The sequence below is a fragment of the Saccopteryx leptura genome, chromosome X (genome assembly GCF_036850995.1).
Source record: "Saccopteryx leptura isolate mSacLep1 chromosome X, mSacLep1_pri_phased_curated, whole genome shotgun sequence".
In the NCBI taxonomy this organism is placed as follows: domain Eukaryota; kingdom Metazoa; phylum Chordata; class Mammalia; order Chiroptera; family Emballonuridae; genus Saccopteryx; species Saccopteryx leptura.
Window position 1 is genome coordinate 38,839,377 of NC_089516.1, and position 23,480 is coordinate 38,862,856.

The following is a 23,480-nucleotide window of genomic DNA, read 5'->3' on the forward strand; positions in this document are numbered from 1 at the left end:
AGCATTGTAAACTCAAAACATCATATGTTGAGACTGTTATAACCTGAGGACGCCCTGTACTTAGTAACTAACATCTTTTAGTAGTACTTGAAAATATTTTAAGTATTAAATTATGAAATGCCATATGGTTGTAAAATGGCCTTAGCTGTCCTGGTATCCCAATTTCTCATTGTAACACAATAAGATGGACCCCATCCAAGAAGACTCAGAGTAAAATTTTAGCAAGACCTTATTTTAAAAAATAAATAAAAACAGAATATATTTTAAGGGCTGATATCACACAGCAAATGCTTAATAGATTTTTTTTCCTTTGAGTGAGAGGAGGGGGGACAATGAGAGACTCCCACATGTACCCAACCAGGGTCCATCTGGCAACCCCCATCTGGGGCCGATGCTCAGACAGACCAAGCTATCCTCAGCGCCTGAGGCCAATGCAAGAACCAATCAAGCCACTGGCTGCAAGAGGAGAAGAGGGAGAGAAAGGGAGAGGGGAAGAGAAGCAGATGGTCACTTCTCTTATGTCCTGACCTGGAATCAAACCCAGGATATCTGCACACAGGCCCCACACTCCATCCACTGAGTCAATCAGCCAGGGCCACTTAATTGATATTAAGGAGGCAGTACAATGCAGAAGAAATGGCCTGCTTACAGTTTTTATCACACCTGGGTTCCAATCCTGTCACCACCACTTAATATAGGCTTGGCTATGTCCTGACAACTATCTGAGCCTCTTCATTTTTCACATATGGAGAGACTAATCCCTTACCAGAAGGGCTGTATTGAGGGTAAATGAAGGTTGACAGATCCAGAGGGTTTGGTGGTTTGTACTCAAGCAGTACATAATTCTCTTCCCTTGGCTGCTCTGGAATACAGGAGTGGTCTGCACTTCCCTCATAATCAGCCTGCAGCCAAGGGATTGCCCATCTTTCCTGTGGTTCCACTCTTAGGATTTGAATAGGTAAAAATGGGGGCAACAGCATGAGAGACAAGGCAAAGATGTGGCTCTGGGTCCAAAGATGGTATGGAAGTTTGAGGTGGGGGGGAAAGACTGAAGCAATCTAATGCTTCCTCTCTTCAGTTTCAGGTAGATTGCTGGGAACTGAAGACATGCTTAACCCAAGCAACAGCAGGTAAAGTAAGATTGTGTTTCTGCTGCCATCATCAGCCCGTTTCCTTTTGAGGGCCCCTGACTCTGCGTGGGCTTCAGTTTGTCTGATGGGGTAGGCTCCCAGAGGAGGGGGATAATTTTATTTTAATGACATCTAGACACCAGAAAAGGAGTTGGATGGTGTACCCCTGATTGTCACTTCTCTAGAGGATGCAGCCTATGAATAAATGGTACCAGAACCCTTTTGAATCATGGAATTCAAATACTGGTGCTGGATGAAAAGTGGTCATACAAGGGCAGGGCCCACTGAGTGCTTCAGTCCAAAGGATTCCTTCAACTCAAGTCAACCCAGAAATGCCCTCAAGTTAGCCACCCTTCCAATAGGTGCCTTGTTTTCCCTTCATGTGAACAAGACAGTGCTTACACTTCAGCACCAGTCAGACTTGTGTGTTCTCTTCTTCCCTCTATCCTACCCCCAGGGCATTCCAGACACATAAGGCTCATCACTGTTGATACTACTCCAACTGCCACCTGGGTATCTATGGACTTGAGTGGAAAATGCTTGACTGAAGCCCACTGCACGAATGTCTTGCCACCAAGATCTCTTGTAGACTGGTAAAGAAATCACTGCCTTCCCAGGGACCCCCAGGTCTACCAGCAGCCTAGTCTATAGTTGAATGTTTAGCTATCTAAAAGCATTTGGTGAGGGGTCAGCACCTCCCACCCCCAACCAGCCCAACCTACTGAGTGGGGAATAAATTGTTAGCATCAGATCTGCTGATAATTTCTTTTATTTCTCTTGTAAAACACAGAGGGGATTAAATAGAGTATTGGGTTGGGTAGTTCCAGACTCTTCTTTATTTTCCCCCTGGAGAATTGGGGGGAAAGAGTGTGAATGGGGTATGGTGGAGGGATTCTTTTAATACACCGGTGTTTCAAGGACAAGCAAACCACTTTATTTCATCTGTATTCCCCTATCCCACTGGAACTGGTACTTGGAGAGTAGAAGGGGTGAAATCAGTCAGTCACCAGCACTGTCATCAGTGTCACCAGAGAGGTCCAGAGCAGACATCATGGAATCAGACAGCTTACTGGCAAGTTTATCTGCAGATGGAGAAATACGGGCAGTCACATGGTAGCTGGCTTGCCAACAAGAGGCCTGTAGGAGCTGGCCGACATCTACCTTGGTCTGCACCAAACTGCCACCCAGGCTCACTTACTCCTCAACACTAAACAAAACAACTGGTGAGCTGCTCGCAGCCACTGCTCAACCTCACAGACTGACCCATCCGTCTCCGTGTGGAGTCATCAGCCCAACACATCTTCTATCTTAGAATAGCAGACTCACTGGGCTCCAAGTATCTTTATCCCTTCCTAGTATCAAATATGGTGATTAAAAGAAGGAAAAGGGGTGGGGGGAGCAGAAGAGGGTAAAGGGGGATAAATGGTGATGGAAGAAGACTTGACTTGGGGTGGAGAACACATAAAATAAACAGATGATGTATTATAGAATTATACACCTGAAACCTTTATGATTTTATTAACTAATGTCACCCCAATAAATTTCATTTGAAAAGTATAAAAATATCAATTCCCTTTTACTTTGTTGTACTCTGTCACTATCCTCAAAGCTCGCAGAGCAAAAGGACAGGAAGTACTTTGAGCCTGAATTCTCACCTCCCTTCCTCCAGCCACACCCCACTGTTTCTCAGAAAAGCCTTCTCTGATCACCCCTACCCCACTACCACCACCAGACTGGGTTAGGTTCCCTTTTTATGCTTTCAGCGTCTTCATAGTGATCACTCTGGGTTACCAATGTCTATTTTCTTATTTCTTCCTCTATGCCCAACAAAACCAGGGATTCCAGAGCAATTCATCTCTGGATTCCCAGGCCTCACTGTGGGTGGAACCAGGCCAAGCATGGATGGTACAAAACACAGCCTAATTCAAAGAACAGAGCTTATGGGGTCAATAATCCTACATTTTCATTTTGCCTCCATTAAATACTACATAGTTGTCTTACTTTGAGTATGTCACTTGATGTCTCTGAGGTCCAGTTTCCTCACTTAGCAAATGTGGCTAAGATGTTTGCAATGGGTTAGTGCGGATTAGTATAGCACGAAGACATAAATGGGCCAGCCACACAACAGATCACCACTAAAATGAAGGAGGAACTTCTTTAGTGAAGTGACATGGAACTACCTCTGATATACAGTGGATGGAAAATGATATGGTAAACTGTATATTCGGTAGACCAGCATGTGTAGAAGAAGAAAATAAAGAATTTATAGATATTTGTGAGATACAAGAAATTAATTGGTCATCTCTGGAAGGAGACCTGGATGACTAGGGGATTAGAATGAGAGAGACAGTTTACTATATATCCTTTTATACCTTTTAGATTTTGAATACATTGCCTATTGATAAAGTAAATGTTATAGACAACCTATAAGCTGCCTAACACATAGAAGCCAGCTGATAAATAAATGGTGGTTATTTGATACACAAATGAAGCCAGTGTTCTCCAAGTGTGGTCCCCAAAAGAATAACAAAAGGTCACCTAGGAAGAAGAATCACAAATTCTCAGTCCCCATGGCCAACCCACTCAATTAGAAACTCTGGGGATGGGTCCCAGAAATCTATGTTTTAACAAGCCCCTGGCAGTTCAATTATAAGATACAATTTGAGAACCACTGTGCCCATAGGTGAACCTCCTAACCTCTTGGTCGCCAAACCACAGCTCTTTGGCCCCTTGAGTGTGGCTCTTCCACAAAATACCATGTGCGGGCGCTACCTCAATAAGGACTGTACCTATCTATACAGTTTAAGTTTAAAAAATTTAGCTCTCAAAAGAAATTTCAATCGTTGTACTGTTGATATTTGGCTCTGTTGACTAATGAGTTTGCCGACCACTGTCCTAACCCATTCCTGTACCCTAACCCTTGCTTGGGGCTGGGCACATGGAGGTGCTCACTCAGGAGCCCCTAATCAAGGCCCCAGGTGGGCCTCTTTGGAGCACAGAAGGAGGTCAGGTGCCCCCACCTGAACGCTTCTGCATCTTCTTCTTATTCTTCAGGGCGGACGCCAGAGCCTGGCCCTGCTGCAGGGGATCCGTCTCCATGATCTTCTGTATCATTGGGCGGCGGTCCGGTGGGCTGACGTTCCTGGGGTAGTAGTCCACATTGCGCTTAGTCCACCCCATCTGATGACGGCTCGGATTCGTGCAATACCCAGTGACCTCTCCAACCTAGTGAGACGGAGGACAGTAGTGAGATCTCGACCCCAGAGTAGCTCCAAAGACTTCTGCAGAGGAGGCAAGGACAGGCTTGGGTAAGAACAGGAAGCCCGGAGCTATGCAGAACTAATTGCCAACTCTGGCTCCACCAAAGACTAACAGGTACTTAGTTAACCTCTCAGCTGCAGTCTGATCATCTGTCAAATAAGGGTGGATAATGGATAACTTGCATTGTTTCCACAAGGAGAAAATGAAAAACTAGAGTGACTTGATCAGTGACAGTTGGTATGACAATGACTCTTTGCTCAAGTGACCGTTCAGGTTCTTAGTCAATTTAACAAATATTTTCTGATACTTATTTTGTGCTCAGCTCTGTGTGGGAACAGGCTGGAGAAATGAGTCAGTCAGATACAGTTCCAACTTTAGGAAGCAACCAGGTTAAAAAGGGCACAACCCATCATACTACAATTCAGAGTATGGTAACGACCCACCGGAAAGACAGTGTGACAGAAGTCGAGGGAATGGTGGTAGTTAACATACTACTACTGATGGGAGAGTCATTCCTGACTGAATACTGGAACAGCACAAAGCACGCCTGGGCACCCAAAAGGGTGTCTATTTGGCTGGAATTGAAGATACATGTGGGTAGTAAAAGCTAACGATAGAAAGCTCACTCACTATGTGCCAGGGACCATTCTAAGCACACCTGTTTACATGTGTGTATACATGTACACACACATATTAACTCAATCCTTACTACAACGCTATGACAAACAAGGCACTAACGGTCACAGAGCTAGTCAACAATGGAATAAATTAGAACCCAAGCAGTCAAGCCTATGTATGTAAGATTAGCTGCTATATTACAATGGGGGGAAAGGAAGGATACCATACTGTACAACTCGAGGGTTGCGGGGGTGGGGGCACCGCTCCCACACACCCAAACGGTATCTCCCAGAGTTATACAATAGACTGGCCCTGCTGAGGGCCTGAACCTGAGTCTGGAACTTACAGTCAAGAGTAGGGGACTACTATAGTCCCTGACAACCTGGGCTTATGGGCTTAGTGAGAATTATTATCAGGGGACAGCCCTAAACACACAACTTTAGCCCTGGCCGGTTGGCTCAGCGGTAGAGTGTTGGCCTGGCGTGCGGGGAACCCGGGTTCGATTCCCGGCCAGGGCACATAGGAGAAGCGCCCATTTGCTTCTCCACGCCCCCCCCTCCTTCCTCTCTGTCTCTCTCTTCCCCTCCCGCAGCCAAGGCTCCATTGGAGCAAGGATGGCCCGGGCGCTGGGGATGGCTCCTTGGCCTCTGCCCCAGGCGCTAGAGTGGCTCTGGTCACGGCAGAGCGACGCCCCAGAGGGGCAGAGCATCGCCCCCTGGTGGGCAGAGCGTCGCCCCTGGTGGGCGTGCCGGGTGGATCCCGGTCGGGCGCATGCGGGAGTCTGTCTGTCTCTCCCCGTTTCCAGCTTCAGAAAAATACCAAAAAAAACAAAAAAAAAAAAAAAAAAAAAAAAAAAACACACAACTTTACACTGAGTTTCTTGTAAGGACCAGGGGAACCTCTGAAACCAAGTGAGGACGGGAATGGTGTGAAATCCTGCCGCTGCCCCAGTGCAGTCCTTGTCATCTCTTAGAGAGTACAGAGGACAGTTTCCTTCCTGAACTCTCTGCCTCCGCCTTGGTCCCTTTCTTTCTAACCAGATTTTTACCCTAGCTGCCAGAATAATATTTCTTTCTAATACACAGACCTGACCATGTTGCTTTAAGAAAGCCTTCCATATTTTATGTAGCCATCAAAAATAAAGGACAGCTCTTTAAGTAATCATGTGGGACAATCTACAAAATTAATTTGTAAGTGAAATAAACAAAGTCCAGAACAATATGAATAGCATGCTATTTGAATTAAAATAGGTCTTCTGTATCTGTTTGTATGTATATATGTGTGTACACAAAGATGAAATAGCTCTGAAAGAACACTAAGTCTGCTAATAGCAACTGCCTCCAAGGACGGGACAGAGTGGAGGAAGGGGAGGGGAGGGGAGGGGAGGAATACACCCTTTAGTACCTTTTATTTATTTTTAATCTATTTATTTACTTATTTTAGAGAGGAAGGGAGAGAGAAAGAGAGACAGAAACATTAATCCATTATTGTATGTGCCCTGATTGGGGATTGAACCAGCAACCTTTGCGTATCGAGTTGACGCTCTAACCAACTGAGGTATCCAGACAGGGCCCCTTTAGTACCTTTTAAATTTTATACCATGTACACATATTACCTAGTTAAAAAAATAAATAGGAAAAAATATTTTAAATAAGCCAAATGGAAAAAAATAAAACTCCTTGACCTATAAAAAAATAACCAACTTTCAGGGTTTTCCTATTACCCATGGTTAAAAGTCAAACTCAAGGCCTTCTGTGACCTGACTCCAGATTCACCTTCCCCTGCCTCCACACCACTCCAGCCACCCAACACCACTAATAATTTCCCCAAACACCCGTCTCACCCTTTCGGGCCTTCACATGAGCACAGGCTGAGCCTCCACACACCGGCTGCTGCTGCCCACTTACCCACAGAATTCATCAGCCTTCAAGAGACTTCCCTGACCCACAAGTAGTACAGGTTAGGGCCCTTAGATCCAGTTTTCTCCAACCTCTGCCCCCACCTGTGTGTCTCCCATCACAATGAAGATGTCTGTGTGGGAAAGAGCCTCCAGGAGTCAGAGCACACTGACTTGATGGAGACGTGGTCAGACTGGCCCATTAGAAACCATGGGACATAGGTCCAGGTGAGAGAGGGCTGGAAGCTTAGACTAGGCTTGTAGAAATGGTAGAGACAGAAAGAAGCCAACAGTTTCTCAAGAGATTTAAGAGGGAGAAGGCATGGGACTTGGTGACCAGTTGTGTATGAGATTCCAGACACTAGTTGGAAGAACGGGAGAATCAGGAATACCCAGGCTTGCAACTTGAACAACTGGGTGTCTAGACAGGCATACCTGTTCTCTGGGCTGGAACCAGGCAGAGAAAACTGCTTGCGAGAGCATGCCTCCTTGGACCTGCCATTGCTTAAAGGATGCAATGTGCTAGGGGCCCAGGGAACCCACGGGGAACAAGGGAACAACCCGCATCTCCCCACCATTACAGGTAGATCTCGTGGGTGCCAGGCAGAAGGGACTGACCACTTCCCAGAGCTCTGGGTAGAAGAGAGGGTTGCAATGAAGAAAAGGAACAGGTACCTTAAACACAGTGGTTTTATTTTCCAAGGCATCTACTATTTTCAGCATCGGAGAATGGAGCCACTTGATCTCCATTTCGAGCGGGTCCATGTCACCCAAAAGCTCATCGGATTCTCCATTGGCCAAACCTTTAACATAAGCAACACCGCTGTCAGGACCTTGGTTCCTCCCAGCCCAGCCCTACAGTCAGGCCTCAGTGGGAAGAATATGTGGACACTGCCCAGGAGAGTTGGGAAGGAAGGCTCTTTCATTCCTGCTGGGAAGCCACAGGACAAAGGATTAAAGGCAGGGGTTTTGCAGTAGGGCACTCGCCTGCTTGGCGCTGGTCTTAGAGCCTCAGCTTCCTCATCTGGAAAATGTGAATGCCACAGAGCTGCTATGAGTCATAGCAGAGGATTGCCTGAAATGTATCGGCCTGGTACACTGCTCTGTAAATGACAACTACTGGGATGCCCTTCCCAAGACCAGGCTTCTCTCCACCTCCCTCTGCCCCTTGCCTGAAGCTGGCCTCCCCTGCAAACTGCAAATGTGCCCACACCACACTCATACTTGCTTCTAAACTTCCCTTCCATCCCCTTCCCTGGGCCTCTAATTCCTACTCACTCTTCAAGATCCAACACTAGGGCCATCTCCTCTAGGAAATGCTCACTGGTAACCTCTTCCTCTTCTCCATTTCCCAGACCTCCGTCTTCTGCCCAAGTATATTCTCAGTGGCCTGGGTGCTGAGGATGGCTCTGTGGCCTCTGCCTCAGGCGCTAGAATGGCTCTGGTTGCAAGAGCGACGCCCCAGTAGGCAGAGCATCGCCTCCTGGTGGGCGTGCCGGGTGGATCCCAGTCGGGTGCATGCGGGAATCTGTCTCTCTGCCATGCCTCTGCCCACATGCAATCAGGGCGAAGCATCACCATAAGAATGGGAGTAGGAATTCCTCCCAACTGACCACTTGATAGAAGAGGAAACTAAAGCTCAGAAAGGGGGCTGACTCGCCTGAAGCCACCTGAGAAATAAACTCTAAAGCAGGCAAGTCCTCTTATCCTCATTTGTAATCCAAGAACACCAACAGGCCCAGAGAAGAAAAACTATTGGTCCTCAAGGCAAATAGAGAAACTAGAAGGTAGGCCAGCTAAGTCTTTTTCTACTACTCCAGAGTGTCCACAGACAGGCCCAGAGGGCACTGAGTACCTTTCTAGGTAGAGAAGGAAGGAGGAACCATAAGCCAGGGCTGCAGATGGCAGTATATGAAGAGGACAAACTTTCTTCTAGAGTTTTTGAAAGTCACATGACTCAATAACTGCTATTATTTACCAATAAAGTTATATGTGTATGTGTGTGTGTGTGTGTGTGTGTGTGTGTGTGTGTGTGTATGCCAGGCACTGTTCTAAGTGCTTTTACATATTAAATAACAGGGGGATGCTATTGTCCCTATTTTACAAATGATGTCATTGAGACATGGAAAAGTTAAGTAACTTTATAGCATCACACAGCTAACAAGAAGTAAAACTTGAACTTCAATCCAGGAAGTCGATTCTCAGCTACTCTGAGGTTGGAGTCTTCGAAAACAGGGCAAAGGAGCTGCTTTGAATGCCACCTCTGCCTGCCAGAGTATGTACCATTCAGCAAATATCTGTGTGTGACCCAGATGCCTCGTCTGCCAATGGAGGTGAGAAATACACTCTAGGAATGGACATGCAGTGGCTAAGGCAGAGCCTAAACCAACAGGCGAGAAGGGGTTTCTGAGAGAAGTATCTCAGTCCACTCCAGGCCCCGACAGACAGGGAAAGGAAACGTGTATTTCCCGAACACCTCATTGTGTACACAGTACTTCACTGATTTTCTTCCTGTCTACCAAGAGCTCACAACCACCTCCATGGCCCAGATTAGAATTCTCCACCATGCAGGTGAAAGCATTAAGCTTGGAGCTAGTTAAGCAATTTTTTCAAAGCCAGAGTAGGGTCAGGGAAGGGGGAGGTCAAACACGGAATTTGTTGTCAGGTCCGTGTGCCAGGCAGGCCGTTCCACTGGCCCTCACTTACATTCCATGGTGTCTTCGTTGGCCTGCTCGGTATCCTCAATGTCAAAGACTTCCGTCATCTCCTTAACGATCTCAGCACTAAGATGGGTGGGCAGAGTGTGGGTTGCGGGTGGAAGTGTGTAGAAGCTTATCTTCCCGCTGCATGGGGAGGTGGAAGGCAAATGGTGGTGATGTCGTTAAGAGGGCAAATCAGTAATCAGAGAGACAATGAGTTCCCAAGTCAGAAAGAGTGAGGGACAAAAACCAAACTCAGCCAGTGGCTTCTGAACAAGAAGTTGATAAGCCCTGAATTACAGTCCTACAGCTCAGCACCCTCATGGAGCCTCGCCCTTACCCCTAGCCACTCCTCACCTCACCCAGTCAGCCAGGACCGCTTTGGCTGCCTCCTCCTGATTGTATATGCCTCCCTTCTTCTTCTTTCCCAAGCGCTGGGCCACCGCAGTCAGAAAGTGCTCCGTGGTCTGGAACCCAGAGACACCGTAATAGTTGGAAATCTGGTGAGGAGAGGAAGAAGAGAAATCAGAAAGGAGAACGAAGGGCTCTTGGAGTGGGTTAGGGCATGCGCAAGAGTAGAGTGTACCTCCTCCAGGTTGCAGCGTTGTAGGATGGTCTCCACCGGCGTCACGGGGTCTGCCAGCTTCTGCACACGGACGCAATTACGCAGAATGGTGCTCACGTCCGAACTGGGTCCCGGGACAATGCCTGGGGCATCCAGCAGCCTGATGAACTTGTCTAGATAGACCTCCTGCATGAACCTGGGCAGGAGAGAGGAAAGAGATGACGCAGGACACTGACAAGTCCAGATGTGTCTGGCATCCTCTAGGCTTAGATAGAGCTGGGAGATTGGGTGAGGGGTGAGTGGTGTACAGATGAAGGTGGAGAGGTGGAGAGATACAGGGCCACGAGCTCCGGGGCCCTACACACCGGGAATTGATTCTAGTCTAGCCTCCACCACTGCGGACTAAGGTACAGGACCATGGGTCAGCTTTTGATCCTATGAGCGTCTGTTGCTTTCACCTAGGAAGCGAAGCTGGTTATTCATAGCACAGTCTTGCATGGCTATGAGGCGGCTTCAAGGAACTAACGGGGCAGGGTATAGGGGGGCGGCACCCAACTGGGCACCCAGACCACATGTAGGGTGTACCAGGCAAATGCGAACTTCTAATGAAACCCCCATGCCCAGGGAAGAATGTGGGGTTGCTCCAAGATAAGGAAAGGGGCAGGAACGGAAGGCATGAGAGTAGGAGAAATGGTAGAGGCGATGGAGGTGGGGGAGCAGGTGGGTGCTTACTTGGTGACCCCAGGAACGGCTCCCACACTGCAAGCACGGCTGCGCTTCAGACTATTGATCAGGCTGCTCTTCCCAACATTAGGAAGGCCTGCAAAAGACCAGCAGGCGGCTCAGGGCAGGGAGGGCCCTCAGGAACACTTGGGCCAGCCTGTGTGTGGCAGGCCCAGGCAGGGGCGGTGACCAGGCCATAGGGAAGCCCCAAACACAGCCTGTCCTCTTGTCTTCCCACCCCAGGCTCTGACCAAGTCCCTGTATAGCCTTTTACTCCTGCCCTCCATTTGTAAGCACACTGGGTAGATGTGTCCCTCTCTCTAGATGTGACATTCACCTCCCACCTACCACTAGCCTGGAAAAGGTGCTCCATTCAAGGCCTCTGTGACATGATCCAACAGAGGCTGGACATCAGGAAGTGTCCATGAAACAGAAAACCCTCTGTCCTGGTGTGGAAATAACCAGCGTGGGGGTGGGGATGAGAGGCTAATCTCCAGATGTCCTTCTCTCTAAACAGCTGTCTGCTTGTGGTATTCTTCTGTTTGGGTACCTATGAGCACCTCCAGGCACTGTGAATGTCTTTGTTTCTCCCTCCCTGGGTCTCTCATAATCACCACTCTTCTGTGTCCTAGAAGTTGCGTATCTACCGCTCTTTCACAAATGCGCCTATGCGTGTATGGCTTTCTCCCTCTCCCCCCCCCTCTCCCCCCCCCCCTCTGTATTTCTCTTGGTTGTTCTCATTCTAAATATTACTGCTTTTTCCCATTTCCTACTTTCTCCCCTACTCAACCTTTTTCTCTATCACATCTCTTTCTCTGTACATCTATGTATCTAAGCATCTTTCTTTGCCGGTTTGTCTTACTGTCTCTCATTCTAACCATTGTCTTTTCTTTTTCTCCCCACCCCACCAATTCTGCCTCTCTCTGTATCAAATCTGCTCACATTCCTTCTCTCAGTGGGCTGGTCTGTCTTCATGTATGCCCGCCCCTCTGTACGTGTTTCACTGTCTCTCTTTTTCTCTCTCCCTGGCTGTCTCCCTAACCCCCTCCCTTCTTACCCCCTCTTTCCCCCTCTCTATGCATAGATATTCCATCCTAGACATGTCTGTGTATTTGTCTCTCTGTGAATCACGATGCAGGGCTGCATCTGAGGGACTAGTGTATCTGGGCACATGTGTGTCTCTCTTTGGCTCTATTTGCTTGAAAGAAGCAGAGTTAGGAAGTGTGCAGGAAGAGATTGGTTTGCATGTGCTTTGCCCTGGGTCTGTCTGTCTCTCGAGGTGCCTCCTCTGGGTCTATACATGTCTCTACACATGTGGATCTGCACTTTTTGTGGATCTGTATGTATGCATAGGCCTGTGTGTGTGTTCTTCCGTGTCTCCATCTTTGTTCCTGTTTGTTTCTTTGTGCATCTCTCTAAATCTGCCTCTTCCCCTGTAAGTCTTTCTTTGGGTGTGTATACGTGTCTGCTTTCCATATACATGGGGTGTCTCTAGCCCTCTTATGTCTCTCTCTGAAGAACTCTGTGCAATTCTGTCTCTATATCCATTTGGTATTTCTTTCTGATCATACTTCAGCCTCTCTCTCTGCCTCTGTCATTGAAAGCTGTCTCTCCTTCCCACTGCCCACCAACCCCACCACTTCACTTCCCAGGTCCCTTTCTGCACCTATTCAGGTATGTGTAGCTATACCTTTGTCTCAGTGTCCAGCTCTCTATCCAATGTCTTTCTGTCTTGGCTTCACTTCCTCTCCCTGATGGGCTACCTCTGCCTCTTTCCACTCCCCTATTCTCAATGCACAATCCTATCCTCAGTGCCCTGGGATCCATACAGGCCCAGATTTGAGCCTCAGCTCTGCCTTGTCTAACATAGAGCTGAGCCCTTCAAGTCCCTTTCCCATCTCGAGGCTTCACTGTTCTTATTTGTAAAACGGAGATGTTGCCTGACCAGGCAGTGGTGTAGTGGATAGAGCGTCGGACTGAGATGCAGAGGACCCAGGTTCGAGACCTCGAGGTCGCCAGCTTGAGCGTGGGTTCATCTGGTTTGAGCAAAGCTCACCAGCTTGGACCCAAGGTCGCTGGCTCAAGCAAGGGGTTACTCAATCTGCTGAAGGCCCGCAGTCAAGGCACATATGAGAAAGCAATCAATGAACAACTAAAGTGTCGAAACAAAAAACTGATGATTGATGCTTCTCATCTCTCTCTGTTCCTGTCTGTCCCTATCTATCCCTCTCTCTGACTCTGTCTCTGTAAAAAAAATAAATAAATAATAATAATAACAGAGATGTTCACCATGCCTTCCCACAGCTCTGGTAGGTTAAGATGGTGCCAACTCCAAGCTAGCCTTGCACATTTGGTACATGGGTCTAAAATGCAGTGCATGGTGTTGATTCTGAGTGTGAGTTCCCGCTTCCACCAATCCAAATTACAGTTCACAAAACTCCTCCTAAACTGAGTCTCTCCTCCCCCAAAAAGAGGTGACATGAAGTCCTCAGGATCCTTTTCCCCAATGATGCCCCTGCCTAAGGAAGAGCGTGGGTCCAGTGACGTCCCCTGGAGGAGCCTTACCCACAACGCCCACACGGATATGGGTGCGCACTTCACCAAGGCGGCAATAGTTCCCCAGAACCCTCATGAGGTTTTCAGCTCCAAAGCAGGCTTTGCTCTTCAGCAGTGACTCAGAGGCCTGGTCCACTGGTACACTGCAATGATTCTAGAAAATGAGTGATATTACAGGACAGGCATCAGGTGGGAGATGTAGTCTGAGTTCAGATTTTCAACTTCCAGAGAAACTCTCAGGGCCTGCCTGTGATCATGGAGCTCCCCAGCCCAAAGCGGAAGACTTCTCACACGGGTCTGAACATCTGCCATTTCTCTGCTTCCGTCGGAGACCCAAAGTTCTATTTTTCCACTGTTTTTGCATCTCCAGTCTTCTTCATCCCTTCCTCTGCCTACACACATCCCTTGCCTCCCTCAGCAGGGACAGGATAGCACACTAGCTTTGAGCCAGGTCAGATTGCACTTCCAACTCTTCCTCTCACAGGTGTGTGCCCAACAAACCCTGCTTCCCTTTACAGGGCCTTGGTGCACTTGTCTGCACAATGGAAACACCCCGCAGGCCAGCCTGCGAAGGGAAGCAATAATGCCTGGCCCACAGATAACCCACCTTCCCTTGATTCCTCACACGGGACAAGGCCATTCCAGCCTCCATCTCCTTACTCCTGATGCCACCTCCTCTACCTAGAATGCTCTTCTATCTCTTCCTCTATCCTTACTTATCCACCACACCATTGCAAAATAGAAATTAACCTAAATATCCATCGACAAGAAACAGGTTAATGAGATATATATCCTGAAAGTGTAATACAAATGAAAAAGAGCTTGTAGCAAAGGATTCTTTCTATATTTTTGCCATCAAGAAGGTAAGAAGATTTTAAATAGGATATCATGTCTTCCAAATTAGCAAAGATTAAAACGTTTAATGATGTCAAATATTGACAAGAGTAGAAGGAAACAGGCTCTCTCACACATTCATCTACCCTGCTGGCAGGAAGAGAAATGGTACAACCACTTGGGGGAGACAATTTGTCAGTGTCTAGGAAAATATAAAATGCATAAAGCCTATGACCCAGCCACTCCAACTCTCAATCCCTAACCTATACAAACATGTACAAGGGTGTGTGTTGAAGTACTGATCATAATAAAAAAATTGGAAATTAATTTTATGTAGCATCAAAAGGTAGATCTCTACAAAAAGATCTCCAAGAAAGAAAAAAAAAGCAAGCTGCATGATGACACATGATATCTGCAAACACTATTCTCTGTTTAATTCTAGGGGTTTTTTTTAATTTTTTTTTTGTTAATTTTTTTTTTTGTATTTTTCTGAAGTTGGAAACGGGGAGGCAGTCAGACAGATTCCCGCATGCGCCCGACTGGGATCTACCCGGCACGCCCACTAGGGGGCGATGCTCTGCCCATCTAGGGCGTTGCTCTGTTGCAACCAGAGCCACTCTAGTGCCTGAGGCAGAGGCCACAGAGCCATCCTCAGCGCCCGGGCCAACTTTGCTCCAATGGAGCCTTGGCTGCGGGAGGGGAAGAGAGAGACAGAGAGGAAGGAGAGGGGGAGGGGTGGAGAAGCAGATGGGCGCTTCTCCTGTGTGCCCCTGGCCGGGAATTGAACCCAGGACTCCCGCACGCCAGGCCAACGCTCTACCACTGAGCCAACTGGCCAGGGCCAACACTATTCTCTGTTTACATGTACTTCTCTCTATGTACAAAGTACAGAAAAAGATTTGACCCTTCCATACTAACAATGGAGGTTACCTATGGTTACATATGGATAAAAAAGACTGTGGCTCAGCGGTAGCGCGTCCGCCTAGCGTTCGGAGGACCCAGGTTCGATTCCCGGCCAGGGCACACAGGAGAAGCGCCCATCTGCTTCTCCACCCCTCTGCCGCGCTTTCCTCTCTGTATCTTTCTTCCCCTCCCGCAGCCAAGGCTCCATTGGAGCAAAGATGGCCCGGGCGCTGGGGATGGCTCCTTGGCCTCTGCCTCAGGCGCTAGAGTGGCTCTGGTCTCAACATGGCAACGCCCAGGATGGGCAGAGCATCGTCCCCTGGTGGGCAGAGCATCGCTCCATGGTGGGCGTGCCGGGTAGATCCCAGTCGGGCGCATGAGGGAGTCTGTCTGACTGTCTCTCCCTGTTTCCAGCTTCAGAAAAAAAATGAAAAAAAAAAAAAAAAAAAAAGACTGGAATTAGGGGTATCGGTGAAAGGGTATTTAAGCTTTATCAGTAATTGGTTTTTTTTCTACTTTATTTTTTTTTTTTTTTTTTTTGTATTTTTCTGAAGCTGGAAACGGGGAGAGACAGACAGACTCCCGCATGCGCCCAACCGGGATCCACCCGGCACGCCCACCAGGGGCGATGCTCTGCCCACCAGGGGGCAACGCTCTGCCGCGACCAGAGCCACTCTAGCGCCTGGGGCAGAGGCCACAGAGCCATCCCCAGTGCCCGGGCCATCTTTGCTCCAATGGAGCCTTGGCTGCGGGAGGGGAAGAGAGAGACAGAAAGGAAGGAGGGGGGGGTGGAGAAGCAAATGGGCGCTTCTCTTATTTGCCCTGGCCGGGAATCAAACCCAGGTCCCCCGCATGCCAGGCCGACGCTCTACCGCTGAGCCAACCAGCCAGGGCTTCTACTTTATTTTTAATAAATAATAAGTTTTACACCTGGTACAAAATTGAAAAAGTATCCCCAGAACACAGTTTCTCTCCCTAGAAGCCACCAATGTTTCTGTATGCTGTAATATTTTACAATGAAAATGTATTTCTGTGTTAATGATATAATTAAAAAGTGGTGTGATGTTTTAAAGAGAAAAGCAAATGAAGGCATATATTTTAAAATTTAACAAACAAGCCCTGACCAGTTGGCTCAGCGGTAGAGCAGCAGTCCAACATGTGGAAGTCCCAGGTTTGATTCTCGGTCAGGGCACACAGGAGAAGCACCCGTCTCCTTCTCCATGACTCCCCACATCTCTCTCTCCCCCTCCTGCAGCCATGGCTCAAAGGGTTCCAGCAAAGTTGACCCCGGGCACTGAGGATGGCTCCACAGCCTCGTCTCAGGCACTGAAATAGCTTGGTTGCTAAGCAACAGAGCAGCAGCCCAGATGGGCAGAGCATTGCCTACTAGGGGGCTTGCCGGGTAGATCCGGGTCAGGGTACATGCAGGAGTCATTCTCTGCCTCACCTCTCACTTAATTAAATAAATAAATAACCATATTTTCCACTATGTATTACCCCTACATCTGGGGAAAAAATGCCTCTTCAAGAGCATTAATATAGAAAGAAATGAAATGAAACTAATACTAAGTCATCTAGTAATGCAAAAAGCTCAATGTTGAAGTCTCGGTTCAATTACCAAAGAGCCCAAGGCCCCAGTCCAAGTCATCATTGCCCCATCTCTAGGCCCGGCTTACCAGGTTTTTGACCTGATGCTGGGTGCTGGCCTTGAAAGCAACGGTTGGCAGCTCATTCCGAAGGTAATCCAGCCACTTCTCTATAATCTGCTTGGGAACCAGGTCTGGAGGAAATAGGAACAGACAGAACTAATAAAGAGAACATGATCTCGATGGTTCACTGCAAAGATGCATCTACCCATACCCAAGGCTAGGCCCACCTCCTGCCAAAACTTATCTGCCTGGCCCTGCCAGTCCCTGTCCAGTCCCAAGGTTAGACTTAGGACACTCCATTCTAGAGTACCAGTTGGCCTTCCCTGAGGGGACCTCTAGTCCCTCAGGGAGAATAGGAAAACTAGCTGTTCGGTCCCAGATAACTTCCTTCCAGGCCAGAGTGCCCACGGTGCCAGAGGCTTCCCAAGGATTGTGTTTCCCACCCCCTCTCTGAATCATTTTAGTTTGGACCAAATGTCAAGAATAAAATGGACAAAAATGGGCCCTGGCCGGTTGGCTCAGCGGTAGAGCGTTGGCCTGGCGTGCGGGGGACCCGGGTTCGATTCCCGGCCAGGGCACACAAGAGAAGCGCCCATTTGATTCTCCACACCCCCCCTCCTTCCTCTCTGTCTCTCTCTTCCCCTCCCGCAGCCAAGGCCCAGATGGCCCGGGCGCTGGGGATGGTTCCTTGGCCTCTGCCCCAGGTGCTAGAGTGGCTCTGGTCACGGCAGAGCGACGCCCCAGAGGGGCAGAGCATCGCCCCCTGGTGGACAGAGCGTCGCCCCTGGTGGGCGTGCCAGGTGGATCCCGGTCGGGCACATGCGGGAGTCTGTCTGACTGTCTCTCCCCATTTCCAGCTTCAGAAAAATACAAAAAAAAAAAAAAAGGACAAAAATGGTTACCATTTGTGAGGTACTGACCATACATATAACTAGCACTTTATTATTATTAATTTTCACAATAACCCTATGAGGTTAGAACAATGAACAGCCCATTTTACAGCTAGAGAAATGGAAGCTCTCAGGTGATATGACTTGTCCAAGATCCCAGACAAAAATAACACAACTGAGATGAGACTCAGACATGAGTGACTCCTGAGCCCATGTGTTTTTCTGCCCTAGTCTTTGGGTTCTAGCTTGGAGACAGAAACTCTCCAGGGTTGGCCATTCACAGATAATGCTCAGAATGGCAAGAACAGGAGAATCAAAGGCAGACAAGCTTGGACTCCATTCTCAACTTCTGCTATACCCTGTGTGTGTCTTTAGACAAATGATTTCACCTCTCAGATTCCTAGATTTAAAAACTGGAACAAGACCTACTTTGCCTGACCAGGCGGTGTCACAGTGGATAGAGTGTCAACCTGGGACGCTGAGGACCCAGGTTTGAAACCCCAAGGTCGCCGGCTTGAGCACGGGCTCACCAACTTGAGTGTGGGATTGCCAGCTTGAGCATGGGCTCATAGACATGACTCCATGGTCGCCAGCTTGAGCCCAAATGTCACTGGCTTGAAGCCCAAGGTCACTGGCTTGAGACCAAGGTTGCTGGCTTAAGCAAGGAGTCACTGGCTCGGCTGGAGCCCAGCAGTCAAGGCACATATGGGAAAGCAATCAAAGAATAACTAAAAGTGCTGCAACCATGAGTTGATGTTTCTCGTTTATCTCTCTTCTTATCTGTCTCTCTCTCACTAAAAAAAAAAAAAAAAAAAAAAAAAAAAGATTTCCTACCTTGCACAATTGTTAGAAATTGCTGGGGTCTGAGCCAAGCTAGTATTTCAAGAAGGCCGGGCCGGGCCCTGCCTTACACAATACTTCTCAATACCCACCAATCTTGTTTAAGACCAAGACCAGCTTCTTGTTGCCTTCTGCCTGCAGAACAGCCTCCTCCATCTGGAAGCAGCGGCAGCCCAATGGATCCCTGGCATCTAGAACTTCCAGAATCACATCAGAGTATTCCACCACCTATAGGGCAGAGGACAAGGGATGAAGGTAGGCAAAGGACTGGATAGCCATTGCAAAGGCCCGTGAAAGAAAAGGTCTCTATCTCAATTAGGAAACACAGAAATGGAGAGGAGATGGGACCGGATTGGTGCCCTCCCTGAGGTTGGCTGCTTGAGCGCAGGCTCCCCAGCTTGAGCAAAGCCATACCAGTCCTATCCAGGGGCAAAGACTGCTCTCTTACCTTGCACTCAAAGTCCTCCTGGCATGGGATCATAGACATGATTCCCATGGTCGCTGGCTTGAGCAAGGGGTCACTCGCTCGGCTGGAACCCCCCCCCAAGTCACAGCACGTATGAGAAGCAATTAATGAACAACTAAAGTGCCACAACTATAGTTGAATGAGTTGATGCTTCTCATCTCTCTCCTTTTCTGTCTGAATGTCTCTGGCTCATGCTCGCGCTCACAGTCTCCCACTCTCCCTCTCTCCCTCTCCCTCTCTCCCTCTCTCTCTCATACACACATGCACACGCTAAAAAAAAAAAGAAAGAAGCCCTGGCCGGTTGGCTCAGTGGTAGAGTGTCGGCCTGGCGTGCGGGAGTCCCACATTCAATTCCCGGCCAGGGCACACAGGAGAAGCGCCCATCTGCTTCTCCACCCCTTCCTCTCTCCTTCCTCTCTGTCTCTCTCTTTCCCTCCCACAGCCAAGGCTCCATTGGAGCAAAGTTGGCCCAGGCGATGGGGATGGCTCCATGGCCTCTGCCTCAGGCACTAGAATGGCTCTGGTCGCAACAGAGCGACACCCCGGATGGGCAGAGCATCGCCCCCTGGTGGGCATGCCGGGTGGATCCTGGTTGGGCGCATGAGGGAGTCTGTCTGCCTCCCCGTTTCCAGCTTCAGAAAAATACAAAAAATAAAAATAAAAAATAAATGGGTTCACATACCTTACGGAATTCCTTGTAATAAGCCTTCCTTGTGGCCTCATCATCCAGCTGAGGAAACATATTTAACTGCTGCAAAGCTTCCTCCTAAAGGAATAAAGAAGAGACTTGCCCAGGGCTTTGGAAACCACGTGATGTGACGCTGGGGGAGCCATGTGAGTCCCAGCCCACCAAAAAGTAGCTTTGACCAGCTAACAAAGCTGGAAACTGGAAGAACAGACAGACCCACATGGCACCTATTTGTGCCTATGTGTAAGTGTGTGTCTGAGCTCCAGCCAGAGGCTAGAATGCGCACATGTGTGTGTAACGGAGGGATCTGAGAAGATATGAGAAAAACAAGCTATGGCGGACATGAAATGCGGAAGGCAAAATATGTACTTTATATTAGAAAAGGGACTATGTGTTGGAAAGTGCCCATTCTGTGAGACCAGAACACATGCCAGAAAGGTAGTAAGAAGCCCTAGAGGGGAGAGGACATCTTCCTTACATATACTGCGCTCTCAACCCTCCCCTCTCCCTTAGTCTGCAGTCCCTTCTCCCCGCCGTCCCTTAGTTCAACATCTCCTCACCCTCACTCCCAATCCCCCATCTCTGTTTCCAGCTTGGGAAAGAGAGCCTGTCCAGGGTTGTCCGGTCACACAGAAGGGTCAAAATGGCCTTTATCTCCCTCTCATGCTCTCTCACTCCCTCCCTCTGTCCTGTTTTCCCATCCTCTGTGTACTGATCCTCTACTTTCCTTTGACCCATCTCACACCCTTTCTCTTTCCTTTTCATAAAACAATGGCAAAAGATGCTCTTGAGCAAAGCCATACAGGTCCTATTCAGGGGCAGAGATTGCTCTCTTACCTTGCACTCAAACTCCTCCTGGCGTCGCAGGACATCCTGACAGTAGCTTTCCATGGTCCTGCGTCTGTGTCTCTCCTGCTCCCGTGCAGCCTGCTGCTTCTCCCTCATCTCTTCAACCTAACAAGTGAACATACACCAGGACTGTAGCTGCCTAAGTCTGTAGCCTAGGGACGGTGGGGGACCGAGAGTAACAGGGAGTGGGTGACAGATGAAGGAAACACTGTGACATGGCAGAGGTGGGAGGAGCAGGGGTACAGGGAGAAAGCAGATGACAGCAGGAGGTAAGGGGTTTGAGAAGAAGAAAAAAGACAGAGAGATGCAGGCAGGGAAAGTGGGACAGAGAAGAATTTTAAAAAGGGCATGGGAAGCTGAGAGAGAATGTGTTCCTGGCACAGGGAACCCGTTAAGCTCAGAGGGGAAAGAGAACAAAGTCACACGATGCCCCAATATTTAGAGAGCACAGAGAGCCTGGAAGGAGGAGGACATCTAGGAGAGTGAGAAGACAAGAAAGTCAAAGTGAGAGCATTTCAAGGAAAGTATGTCTCAGATGCAAACAATTCCAATCAGATGAGATGAAATTAGCCTGATGTCAGAGAACGCACTGGTGATGCTGGCAGAGGCCATTTCAATGGAGCCATGAGAACATAAAGCCAGGCAGCAATGGACTGGGAGGTGAGCAAATGGAGACACTAAATCAAGTATCAGGCCCTGGCTGGTTGGCTCAGTGGTGGAGCGTCGGCCTGGCGTGCGGGAGTCCCAGGTTTGGTTCCCGGCCAGGGCACACAGGAGAGGAGCCGATCTGCTTCTCCACCCCTCCCCCTCTCCTTCCTCTCTGTCTCTCTCTTCCCCTCCCGCAGCCGGGGCTCCATTGGAGCAGAGTTGGCCCGGGCGCTGAGGATGGCTCCATGGCCTCTGCCTCAGGCGCTAGAATGGCTCTGGATGCAACAGAGCGACGTCCCAGATGGGCAGAGCATCGCCCCCTGGTGGGCGTGCCGGGTGAATCCTGGTCTGGCGCATGCAGGAGTCTGTCTGACTGCCTCCCCGTTTCCAACTTCGGAAAAATACAAAAAAAAAAATCAAGTATCAAAGCAACACCCTCCCACCCCCTCCCACAACAGCCTGTACAACCCGAACCATCCTGGCCTTTGCCCTTCCGGTTACCATTCCTGCAGACCTGGCAGTCAGGCCAAGTCCTCCCTCTCCCCCACAATAAAGGGCTTACCCTCTTCTTCTTTAATCCAGCCTCCCGGTTGGCATGATCATTGCAGGAAACAAACTGGGGAGCAGAGGCCACCTTGAAGGCTGCTTTCTTCCCATTCTGCTTTGCAGAATAGTCACCACACAACAGGAAAAAATCAAACAGAGCTAATGAACCCATGGAAATCACTCCTCCCGGGTGGTGGGGATAGTTAGAGCTTCTCAGAAGTGTAGTTGTTGGGGGAAAGGGAGGAACAGAGTAAGCAAAAAGGGCTCTGGCCCAGAGGTATGCCCATGTGGCTAGAGAGAGACCCTCCCCCCCTAGCCAGGCAGGGTCTGACCGAAGAACCCCAGCAAAGTGGGCGCAACTGGGAAGGATTCTTTCCCAAGTAAAGGCCAAGAGAGAAGCGAAGTAGTTCTTAAAGTGTGGTCCTTGGACCAGCAGCAGCAACACCGGGGAACTTGTTAGAAATACAAATTCTCAGATGCCACAACAGACTCACCGAATCGGAAACTCACAGGTGGGGCCCATCTTTAACCAGCCTCCAGGTAATTCTGGAGCTCTGGTTCAAGTGTGAGAATTTTAACCATGCTAAAATTTAAGAACCACTGCTCTGGCCCAAGTCTTACTTGCCCACATCTTTCCAGTAGGACCAGGAGATCCAGGAGCTGGGGCCAAAGATTATGTTTTGGCCTTTCTCCTCTCCATGAGTGACAGAGACTTGAAACTCAGATTCAAGTCCCAACTGTATAACCTTGAACCTAGGAACTTTCTCATTGAGGCTCAGTTTCATCATCGAAAAATTGGGACAATGACAATCCCTACGAAGGTAAATCAAACACAAGAAGTGTGTGGCTTATGGTGTAAACTTAGCAAATATTGCTGATTCTGCCATAGCCACCCAGAAAAAGAAAGAAGCCAGATCTACTGAGTCCAATATGGTGCTCTGTCTAGAGCAGGGGCAGTCAACCTTATACCTCCCGCCCACTTTTGTATCTCTGTTAGTAGTAAAATTTTCTAACCGCCCACCGGTTCCACAGTAATGGCGATTTATAAAGTAGGGAAGTAACTTTACTTTATAAAATTTATAAAGCAGAGTTACAGCAAGTTAAAGCATATAATAATAATTACTTACCAAGTACTTTATGTTGGATTTTTGCTAAGTTTGGCATAATAAACCTTTATAATAAACAATTTACTATAGTTAAATCTATCTTTTTATTTATACTATGGTTGCTCCACTAGTGCCCACCATGAAAGCTGGAACGCTCACTAGTGGGCGGTAGGGAACAGGTTGACTACCACTGCTCTAGAGTCACCCACCATCTACTGGGTTCTATGGGTCTCTTCTAGGGCAAGCAACCTGTTCCTAGCCTTACCGCAACAATGGACATACCTTACCTCAGGTTGGGCCCAACTTACCTTCTTGCAGCCTTTGGAACCTTTACCTGGCTTCTTATTTTCTACAAAATAAATAAATAAATAAATAAAAAAGAGCCATCACTCACCTACCCAACATTTGTTGACACCTTAATCAAGGCCAGGCCACACAGGGACCTAAGGACACCTCTGACACCACATCTGTCTAGACCCAGAACAACACAGACAGGGAGATGACATCAACACTGTTAGAGGAAGCACTGGATATAACGCTTCGGGCATTATTTCAATGCAAACTGAAACAATTCTTAAGGAATCCTGTGAAGTGATTCCTTCACTGACCTAA

The 23,480-nt window shown here is 48.5% G+C and overlaps 1 protein-coding gene across 2 annotated transcripts in view; it reads right to left on the minus strand.

The window, feature by feature from the left end:
- Window positions 1-2,041: 2,041 nt before the first annotated feature.
- Window positions 2,042-23,480, minus strand: part of GNL3L (G protein nucleolar 3 like) — a 30,482-nt gene continuing 9,043 nt past the window's right edge. For both annotated transcript variants that reach the window (XM_066356839.1, XM_066356840.1), the window contains exons 3-16: window positions 23,177-23,217; window positions 21,779-21,874; window positions 20,557-20,673; window positions 19,714-19,797; window positions 18,658-18,793; window positions 16,863-16,966; window positions 13,459-13,603; window positions 10,903-10,990; window positions 10,192-10,366; window positions 9,963-10,105; window positions 9,613-9,749; window positions 7,582-7,709; window positions 4,151-4,355; window positions 2,042-2,212 (exon numbers count right to left, since the gene is read on the minus strand). In XM_066356839.1, coding sequence (XP_066212936.1) covers window positions 2,130-2,212; window positions 4,151-4,355; window positions 7,582-7,709; window positions 9,613-9,749; window positions 9,963-10,105; window positions 10,192-10,366; window positions 10,903-10,990; window positions 13,459-13,603; window positions 16,863-16,966; window positions 18,658-18,793; window positions 19,714-19,797; window positions 20,557-20,673; window positions 21,779-21,874; window positions 23,177-23,217 — 1,682 coding nt within the window. In that variant the 3' untranslated portion in view covers window positions 2,042-2,129. The remainder of the gene's footprint in view (window positions 2,213-4,150; window positions 4,356-7,581; window positions 7,710-9,612; window positions 9,750-9,962; window positions 10,106-10,191; window positions 10,367-10,902; window positions 10,991-13,458; window positions 13,604-16,862; window positions 16,967-18,657; window positions 18,794-19,713; window positions 19,798-20,556; window positions 20,674-21,778; window positions 21,875-23,176; window positions 23,218-23,480) is intronic.